The following is an 11,212-nucleotide window of genomic DNA, read 5'->3' as shown; positions in this document are numbered from 1 at the left end:
TACTTTTCAAGTTATGTCATGTAAAGTTAAAAAGACTTTTTTCGTGAGACACCTCTAGTATACAATCCAAAGATATTTGTGTGTAATGAAGGATATTGCTTAGAAATACAATATACTCCTGATGGTTTCCATTTTGCTTAAAGCAAGGCCTCTGACTTATGATATATCTTTCTAATACAGCACTTTTAGTAGTGACATACGTGGTGCATAAATAATGAAGTTAAGCAATTAACACAATTAGTGAGTTCCATTGTAAGGGATGGTATAAAATTGAAATGCACAGATAATTGAAATTAGCGTATATTTAAAAATACAAGTGTTTCATCGAATCGCCACCCTCAGATACAATAAAATTCAAATATTTAACAATTATTTCATAATTCTAGATACAGTAATAAAGCCTGTACGAGACACATATCACAATAATATCACAATTGGATAAGGTAGCTTTCTGCTTTTTACAACTTCGGTTTTTAAGTAACAGGTTTTATGAATAATTCCTACACTACCGAATGTAATATTTATTAGGTAACACTAGCTAACTTAGTCATAAACCATTTAGGGTTTAATTTATTGACAATATTCACATTACATTTAATAATCTTTTTAGGTGTTAATATTTTTTTATTAAGAACACGTAATTTACGAAAGGGCAATTCAAAGTTATGAAGATCAATAAACAATATAAGTTATTCCTCTATAAAATACGTAATTATTCAATCTGTATATTTATGAGGACGATTATTGTACAGTTTTGTACTTTAAGAAAAACTGTTACACAAAAATTTTAGTTCAGTACTATAAGAAATTAATTTAAATGCTACAGTTATTAAAGTGTACAATAAAACTACGTATATTTATGTAGGTGGTATCAACATTTTGGTTTGTGTGAAATATTCTAAAATTATGAAACATCACGATTAGAAAAAGTTAATTTAACCATTAATAAAATCAAACAATACATAAAATTACGGATTTAACTTTAGGGATCAAATTTATTAACTAATTTATAATTTATCTAATCTTCTGGTAATACTATATTAAACACTTTAAATATTTAAAAATATTACAATAGTAATTATATTACTGAAGTTACCATCATGAAGACACCAGCTGGCAACAAAAGCAGCGTTGCCAAATTGCTTCTCAAGTTAGCAGTCGCAACAGCTGATTGTTTAAACCAAGTGGAATCCTCAGCGAGTTCAGTCAGTAAGACATAATACAGTAGCAGCAACATTATAGTAAGAAAATACATCATAACAGTTAAACATACTTTATAAATATAACAACAACGACACAAAAATAACATGCTAAGGCAAATACACAGCAACGGTTGTGAATTGATAAGTAGAAACCCCTTTTTTTATTTTATGGATATTAACAAATTCCCCCAAAAAATAGTAGAAAGCGAAATAGCTACTAGGTAGAAAATAATTTTTTAACACTTGCTACGTCTATCTTATTCTGAAATTGTAATTGTGTGATATTGAGATCGAGAGAAATAAATCTTGGTAATGTAGGCTTGGGACCGGAAAAATAGTTTTTCTTGAACATTTCAAAATATAAATTTGTTCTGCACAAAAAGAGTAGTTTAGGTACTTTATCGTTTCATGGTATCAAATATAAAAAAATAGGTCAACTGTCTTAGTAATTTTTGGCAGTTTTTGTAGCACATTGTTAGTAGAATGGATTGCGTCTTTTAAATGCTGTGTGGTTTTACACTAGCCATCTGAAATACCAAAATCCAACATAAATAATTAAACTTTTGAAATACAGTAATTTTCTTGGGTTTTCAATTTTCTACCTCTTTTCGTAGCAAAAGCATATTAAAAATAAATTACCATCAGATTGTTTTACAGTAGCTATTAAGAAATTACAAAAATTCAAAACAATATAAAAAAATAAAATAAAGTTGAAAATAATAATAATAATTTTACTATGTAGAAAAAATCTAGTACAACACAATAGGATAGCAAGATGTCTTTGAAAAATAGTGAATCTTGACTTTAAAAAGAAATAGTGTGATTCCAACAACTTTACAAGTAAAACTATTGTATATACAATTATCTTTGAGCGCTTATTCTAAAAAGTAAAACTTATCACGAGAAATACAAATATATAAAGATAAAAAACAGCAATCGAAGGAATGTAATATTGAAATGAATAAAACGATCTCCCGCGATAATATCAGTCACGATTTTGGTATCGGCGTTCCCCAGGGATCTGTGGTTGGCCGCTAGTGGTGGTGGTGATCGTGGTCGTGGTCGTGGTGATCGTGGTGATCGTGGTGATCGTGTAGACTCAGGTTGGGACTGTCCAGATGGTCGTGATGTGGACTGTGGTGATGACTGTGGTTGTGGTCGTGACCAACTGAAACACACAGACACGTCATAAGTAATCATGGTCGTCCATAAAATATGTATTATTGTTTAATGTACTAGGGATGACATTGTGATCGAGCTTGTCTTGAAGTTTAACCTTTTTTAATGGTTTTGATTAAATTCAATGGATATTAACGCACCTTTTCCAGCAACATTTAAAATGGTCAATACACGTTCTTTAAATTTCAATGTTTAGAAATTTCATTAAAATGTAATCGTTTAATCCGATTAAATTATACATCACGATGGATTGGCAGTAAGCCTATCTTTATCCTCCACAAGTCGTAACCACGTTTGAATAAAACCCCAGTTGAAATATTGATAACGACACACAGCCAAAGAGTGTGTATTTGTTATCAAAATGTGTTTTCTGGCTTTAAATGAGTACTCCACCTCATAACCATGCCAATTTATTTTTAACTACAGCATCATAATTTATAATTTAAACCCAAAAGGAAAAAAAATGAAATGTTACTCTCGTACACTCACTGTGAGTCTTAATTTCTATATTGTTGTCTTCAAATAATGAAATAGTTACAATAGGACCATGTAAATTGATTTATACTCTTATTATTTTAATAAAATTGGCAATAGTGGCTACACTGACGGTGATCATCTATTAGAAATTTGTTCCAACTTAAACAGCAAGCATATTTGGCGCATCTAAGTATTTAGGCGATTACCTAAATCTACAAACTTTACAGTCGAACAGGTATTTTTAGTGATAAGCGTTGAAATTGTTTCAAACCTGATAACAGTTCAACAGAATGCAATTAAAAGTAATTGGCGGAAGACCTTGTTTGGACGTATCCTTGATTACGTATTCAAACAGTAGAGTTCCACACGACTGAGCGTAGTGAGCGTAGCGGCTCGGAGTGTGACTAAACAGTTACAGTACACATTCTATGGTACACTGGTGCAGGACCATTCACCATATAGCTACATTTACAGTCAATGGTGGGACCTTGTCAACGGATTAACCTTGTTCAGTTTTGGCTCAAATGTAACTAATTGAGGAAACACAACGATCAAACCAGTTTACTAGAATGTAAGTGAACTCGGTTGTAAACAATATTGATCCGGAATAGAACTAAAACTAATTTTACGTATGGTACCAGCAGATTTTCTGTAATAGTAAATAATACAGATTTTCTGTTTAGTACTGTAAATTAATCATAAATGATTATATACGACATGTAGTTAATTATAATGTAATTCTAGTACATACCATTATTGACTTAAAACGTCGTTTGACATAACAAAACAAATCAGTTAATTAGGTTTATGACTGGGCTTGAGCTAATTTTGTTTTTCAAATAATCTTACAGTGAAATTGTATACTTGCAAGTCGTGAGGTTGGAACACTGAAAACAATTTCCTGTGGTTTATTTTTTTCAACGTATTTTTCAGTTAACATAAAACCAATGTGTTTAATTATAATTCCCTTAAATTTTAAACCTATGATTTTGGAGTTGCCTGTACTTTTGACATAGTTCCAAAAATAAAGAACCTTTTAAATTGTTTTGATCAACCAAACTTGAACCTGAATCTTGACAACCATAATGTTTGAACAAAGGGGAATTAAAAATTAAATTCCTGACTTTGCTACCAAACTGAATAATTGCTAGTTCAATAGATATTTGTTAATATAGTAGAAATCAAGTTTATTGATCTGTCTAAACAGTGAGTTACTACCTACTGGAAAAATAATAAATTCATTTGAGTTCAGAAAATATTATAATGATACAAAATTAAATTAACCCTTTACAAATCAAATCAAAACTATTCTCTTGATGAGATATTTAAGTCCAAATTGGAATAGACAGAGAGGAATGATGTGTAGAGATGTACTCACGACCTCGAAGAGAAGAAATTAATGAATGTTCGTTAATACCAAGTAATGGAGATTAACACTTCTTGAGAAAATAAAATATAACACTGTGTGCACACAAACTTCTGGTGAATGTTCCTCACGGTTAAATAAAACTTCTGTTGAAACAATAGAGTCAATAATTGATGATTTAATATGGGATACTGAGACCCATGGTAAAATAATTAGAGGGATTCAGAGACCCTCATAATGTTTGATTCACATGAAGACTGCATAGTAACTGAGTGAGTTGGAGCAGTGTACAGGAAAAACCACTGGTCAGTCTATATCATGTCGGCTGGAACTGATAAGCAGGATACGCAGCACATTCCTCTGCATTGTCTGCCTATCTCTCTCTCTCTCTCTGTCTGGCTTAACTTAATACAATTTTATTTTATGAACTCACTTAAAAATATTATTATGAATTGAACCAAAAAGTGCAGTTATTTATTTACACACAAAACATTTAAATATCTATTATTTAAATGACAAAACAAGTTATTATTTTATTTACAATAAATTTAAGTTTAGACCTAATTTGAGAATGCTCAAACATACCGCCCACCGAAATTTCAAAGGAAATTTCTAGCATCTTACTTAAAAGGGTCAGAATTGATTGAAAGAAGAGGTACCAATTTCACAGCTGGACGTTGGAATTCAGAGTCACTGGTCTTGACAGTCATCACTCGAACAATTCCATCACTGCCTGGGTGAGTCTTGATGATTCTTCCAAGAGGCCACTGCAAGATAGGTACATTTTGATCCTTAAGAAGAACCAAGTCTCCGATTTTAGGGTTTGTAGAAGATTTTGTCCATTTTCCTCTCGCTTGCAGGATGTTCAAGTATTCCACTCGCCACCTCTTCCAAAAATGTTGAACCATCTTGTGGACTAGTTGCCATCTTGTAATGACGTTTTCTCGAAGATCAAGAAGAGAAGGTTCGGGAGGAGCAACAAGAGGGCATCCAACAAGAAAGTGTCCTGGAGAAAGAAAATTAGTTTCTTCTGGACTAGCTGACAAAGGACAAAGTGGTCTTGAATTCAGAACTGCTTCTACTTGGGTGAGCAAGGTTGACCACTCTTCATCAGTCAAAGCAGTTTCTCCAGCTATCTTCCTCAAATGTGTCTTTGTTGATTTAACTGCCGACTCCCACAGTCCACCAAAGTGTGGGGAGTAGGGAGGATTGAAATTCCATTTTACATCCAGTTTAGTAGTTTGCTGTAAAATTTCTTCTTGTGTAGTCTGATTGGAGTACCATATTCCTAATTCTCGAAGACGATTAGCTGCTCCTCTGAAGTTTGTTCCACAGTCGGAATACACTTGTTCAGGAAGACCTCTTCTAGAAATAAACCGTCTGAAAGCAGCCATAAAGGCATCTGTTGAGAGTGCGGTTACCAGCTCTAAATGCAAAGCTTTAGTTGCCATGCAGACAAAAACACAGATGTAAGCCTTGGCAGTGGTTGCTTTTCTTCTTAACGACTCTCTCATAGTCAAAGGTCCAGCAAAGTCAACACCAACATGTAAAAATGCTCGGCTTACATTCACTCGTGGCGAAGGAAGATCAGCCATCATCGGGGAAAAGGTTTCAGCCTTTAGCTTGAAGCATCTTAGACATTTGAAGGTTCGCTGACGGACAATATTTCTCAGTGATGGTATCCAAAATCGTAATTGAATCAGAGCTTGAAGCAAGTTGGGTCCTGGGTGTAGGTAGATTTTATGGTAATAATCTACCAACAATAAGGTGAAATGACACTTTGGCAGAAGGATTGGGTGTCTTTGATCTTCTGGGATAGCTGCATTATTTAGCCTGCCGCCCACCCTGAGTATCCCCAGTTTGTCAAAGAAAGGGGTAAGTTTATGAAACTTATTGAGGACAGCAGTTGCACATCTTCTGTCGCCATCAATAGAGAAAAAGTGTGATTGAATTTTCTTGATGCAGGTTAGTAAGGACTCTTGAATTTCCTTAGGCTGAAGGGGTCCTTTCAGACGACTAGTACTGTGTAGTTTAGCTTGACAATTGTAGATAAATCTTCTGATCCAAGATATTACACGTAAAAGTTTGTAGTATGAAGAATAGTTTTCCATCATCTTGATAAGCTCTGGCTCAGTACTATTTGAGACAAGCACTTGTGGTTCAGCTTTCACTTCAGGTAGGGGCTGCTGCTGGAACTGTACTGTAGACTCTGGCCATTTATCTTCAGGCATATTCATCCACTTAGGGCCATGCCACCATAGATCACAGTTAGTTAGTTTATCTGGTAAAAGTCCTCTAGAACCATGGTCACTAGGATTTTCCTCTGATTTAATATGTCTCCACCATGAAATAGGTGTATGTTCCAAGATATGTGCAACCCTATTTGCTACAAAAACTTTAAGTTTGTAAGTTGGTGTATTCAGCCATCCTAAGACAATTGAAGAATCAGTGAAGAAAATAGGCTTCTGAAACTGATTACTGGTGAATTGGCTGAGGGTTTCCATAACAGAGTGGAACATTGTTGCAAGCAGGTAGGCTCCACACAACTCTAAGCGTGGGATAGACAGTGTCTTGATTGGGGCTAACTTAGTTTTGGCTGTTAGAAGGTTTGTAGTTATTTTGTCACTAATAATTCTCAGATACAGTGCAGCACAATATCCTTTTTCGGAAGCATCAGCAAATCCTACTATTTGCAATTTGTATGGTTTGTCAGATGTTACAAATCTTGGAATACTAAGATGTTGCAGGTTCTCTAGCTGAGTAGTCAAGTCATTCCATAGAGTCTTCAAGTTAGTTGGGATTTCAGAATCCCAGTCCAGCTTCAATTTCCATAGGCTTTGTATTATGCTCTTTGCAATCATTATCACAGGAGAAACGAATCCTAGAGGATCAAAAATCTTTGCCACAGCTGATAGGATGGCCCTTTTAGTAAACACAGGGGTAAATTGTTCAATCTGGTATGCAAACGTGTCGCTTGAAGGGTTCCATTGAAGTCCTAGGATCTTGACATTTGAATCTTCACTAGATGAGAGGTTGATCTGTTTGATATGTTTTGAAGGATTGATTGCATTTAAAATTTCCTGAGAGTTACTGGCCCATTTACTTAGACCAAAATGACCTTTGTGTAAAAGATTGATTACTTCATCCTTGAGTTTCAAGGCTTCATCAACAGTAGAAGCACCAGTGACAAGATCGTCGACATACATGTCTTGAAGAATAGCCTTTGCTGCATGTGGATAGTCAGTCCCTTCATCGGTTGCTAGCTGTTTCATGACTCTCAAGGCTAAAAAAGGTGCAGAGGTAGTACCATACGTTACTGTATTCAGTTCATATTTCTGAATAGCTTCAGAAGGATCAAATCTCCAGAAAATGTGTTGATATACCCTATCAGAGGGATGAACTAAAATCTGCCTGTACATTTTTATTATATCAGCCACAAAAACTACTGGATACATCCTAAATCTTGTCAAGATACCTTTTATGTCTTGCTGTAACTTTGGGCCTATCATAAGATGGTTGTTTAGAGACGTGTTAGAGTCAGTAAGGGAAGAAGCATCAAATACTACTCTGAGCTTAATCTGTGAGCGATCTTCTTTAGTGACAGAATGGTGTGGGATCACATATTTTGAAGTAGATGATGTGGGGCTCATGTGTTCCAGTTCAAGGTATTCTTTCATGAAATTGCAGTATTCAGACTTAAGTAGAGAATTCTTTGTCAGTTTTGTTTCTAGACTGTATAATCTTTTCAGAGAATTTCTTTCAGAGTCACCAAGATGCTTTGGCTCACTTTTAAACGGTAGGCAAACAACGTACTGGCCGCTCTCAAGTCTGTAGTGAGTCTCAGTGAAATGCTTTTCGCAAGCTAAATCTTCTGGGTTTTCTTGGACTGGGATAGAAGCAGGTTCCTCGAGTTCCCAAAATCTTTGCAGCTGATTATGAATGTCATCTTTATCATAAGCAAGGGTGAAGAAAGAAGCATTCATACTAGCGGATGATTGACAGTCTAGAACTCTCCCAATAGCAATGTAGCCAAAGACTGATGCAAACAGCTTGGGTTGGTTTTCATGAAGAGTAATCGAAGATCCAAGCCAAACATCTGGAAACAAGTCAGAGCCCAATAAAAACTCAATAGGTCCAGGTTCCCAAAACTTAGGGTCTGCTAGTTCAAATTTGGTATATTCCGACCATAAGTTTGTAGGCATAGTGAAGTTGGGTAGGTGTGAAGTAATATTGTTGATCACAACAGCTTCTGTTTTGAGGATAGGGGTTTCCTGATTTTTTGGCTTCAGATGACAAAGTGCCTTGCCTTTTGCACCATCAAATATGGTCTGGCCAATAGCCGATATCTTCTTTGGATATGGAGTTGTCGATAAACCAAGTTTGGTGAGGCATTTGTGAGTGATGAAGGAATGTTGACTTCCTGAGTCTATCACTAGACGTATGGGTTGAAATCTTCCTGAAGCATCTTTTATCTCAGCAACAACAGTACCCAGCAATATGTTGCTATGTTGAGGAAGAGTTGCAGTCAAAGACGAAGTTGGTGCACTAGTAGCATTATCTTTCGGTTCTTCATCAGCTGAGGTTGGAATATGTAGTAACGAGTGGTGTCTCTTCTTGCAAAATTTACAAGTCCACTTTGAGTTACACTTTCCTATAGTGTGGTTGGCATACAAGCAATTTTTACATCCATGCCAATTTCTTAACATCTTGTGTCGCTCATCAACTGTTGCATTCATAAAATCTTTACATCTCCAGAGTGTATGACTACCACTGTTGCATAGAAAGCATGTGAAACCTTTATTGTTATCTTTCGATTGCATGTTATTTCCTGGTGAGTTAGCCAGGAGTGTAGCTCGCATACCACGGCTAGAAGATCTAGTATTATATCCTTTAATAGCGCCACTAGGCTTCGCAGAGTTATTGTCATGTGAGGATTGATGAGAATTTCCAAGGGCGAGCTGTAATGCTAGGCATCGTTCCCGTAGAAATTTTGTAAGATCATCAAAGACAGGAAAATCTTTATCTTTGTGTTGAAGTTCAAACTGTTCTCTGGTCGCAGAATCTAATAATCGAACAGCAATATGAAACAATACAAAATCTGCTTCATTTGGAATTTTTAGCAGTTTAAATGCTGCAATATTGTCTGAAACTTGTGATACAAAGTTCTGTAGAGAATCAATGGTAGGCTTGCCTTGCTGTGGCTTAAACTGGATGAGCTGATTCAAATAGTTAGAGGCTAGCATACGTTTATTATTAAACGTGTCGTTCAATGCCTTCCATGCCAAGTCATAATTGTCTTCTATTAATGGCAAGTTACTTATAACTGCAGAAGCTGTGCCGACAAGTGAGGAAACCAGGTAATGGAATTTCTCCATTTTAGTCAACAAAGCATCATTATGAATAATTGATAAGAATGCATCACGGAATTTAGGCCAGTTTGTAATTTGTCCATTGAAGTGGGGCAGATTGATCCGAGGTAAAACTTTATTTGATCTGTTCTCAGATGATATAACTGATTCATTAGGATTAATGCTTTGGCGTGAGGGAGGTGATGTTGTCTGAACAAGAGCCATAAGTGCCTCATAGCTTGTGTGTGCCTCGTAGTAATAACGTTTGGCCTTGGTTTGCATAGTCAGATCTGCTTCGACAGGAAATTCTGAGACTTTTCCTTCATCTTCATGTAGGTCAATAAGTTCATCCCAAAGAGTTTCAAATTTGGAAAAATATTTCTCTAACACCTTAAACATACCCTTGAATAAGTTCACTTGAGCAGGATCTTTGAGAGCTGCCCTACCCTTCTCATTAATAGTTTGGACTTCCTTAGCACTATCTGATAATTTTCTCTTCAAGGCAGAAACCTTACGCTTAAAATCTTCTGCATCCATTTTACCCCTCAGAAATTGAAGACCAAGACAAAATTTAAATAATCAAAGGCACGAGAATGTTTGAGCAATCTTTACACAAGTATGAACATGACAAGTGCTATATACTTCAAGATAGTAAAAAAATCAACAAAGAATAAAGAATACCATTAATTCATAATGAAAATAGATAAAAAAATTCACATAATGATTTGCAAAATGATTCAATAAAGCTTGTATATAATATTACAGCAGCACATAAAACAAGATTGTAGAATATAAATCAGCAATATTTATTTGTGTTAAGAAACTATTCAGCAGAAGAATATATTTTCAGATTAAATTCTCTAAACAACCCTAATAACTCTTAAAAATATTAATAAATCACAAAACCAATACTGGAGAAATGTATGAGCGTTTTACGTTTAAATATCTAATTTAATCTAAGACAAAATGAATACCAAATATTTTATATGATAACTATCTTTAAACAAACAAATTTTCAACTGTAATCTACAATAACCTTCAAATACAATTAACCTTACTTTGACAATTTAAAAAATGACCTTCAATATGTTTTTTTTATAAATTATATTTTAATTGACAAAAAATGACTAAGTTAATCCGGCTCGAAGGACCAATATGTTTGAACAAAGGGGAATTAAAAATTAAATTCCTGACTTTGCTACCAAACTGAATAATTGCTAGTTCAATAGATATTTGTTAATATAGTAGAAATCAAGTTTATTGATCTGTCTAAACAGTGAGTTACTACCTACTGGAAAAATAATAAATTCATTTGAGTTCAGAAAATATTATAATGATACAAAATTAAATTAACCCTTTACAAATCAAATCAAAACTATTCTCTTGATGAGATATTTAAGTCCAAATTGGAATAGACAGAGAGGAATGATGTGTAGAGATGTACTCACGACCTCGAAGAGAAGAAATTAATGAATGTTCGTTAATACCAAGTAATGGAGATTAACACTTCTTGAGAAAATAAAATATAACACTGTGTGCACACAAACTTCTGGTGAATGTTCCTCACGGTTAAATAAAACTTCTGTTGAAACAATAGAGTCAATAATTGATGATTTAATATGGGATACTGAGACCCATGG

General features: G+C 34.7%; 1 protein-coding gene across 1 annotated transcript in view; it reads right to left on the bottom strand.

The window, feature by feature from the left end:
* Nucleotides 1-283: 283 nt before the first annotated feature.
* The window catches only part of LOC128988807 (zinc transporter ZIP1), a 32,103-nt gene continuing 21,174 nt past the window's right edge, over nucleotides 284-11,212 (bottom strand). The window contains exon 2 of the mRNA XM_054410471.1: nucleotides 284-2,370. Within this exon, the coding sequence (XP_054266446.1) occupies nucleotides 2,237-2,370 (134 nt within the window). The 3' untranslated portion in view covers nucleotides 284-2,236. The remainder of the gene's footprint in view (nucleotides 2,371-11,212) is intronic.

This window comes from Macrosteles quadrilineatus, unplaced genomic scaffold, assembly GCF_028750875.1.
Source record: "Macrosteles quadrilineatus isolate MER2022 unplaced genomic scaffold, UCM_ALF_1.0 Scaffold_1__1_contigs__length_201487025, whole genome shotgun sequence".
Classification (NCBI taxonomy): Eukaryota; Metazoa; Arthropoda; class Insecta; order Hemiptera; family Cicadellidae; genus Macrosteles; species Macrosteles quadrilineatus.
This window is presented reverse-complemented; position numbering and strand designations above follow the sequence as displayed.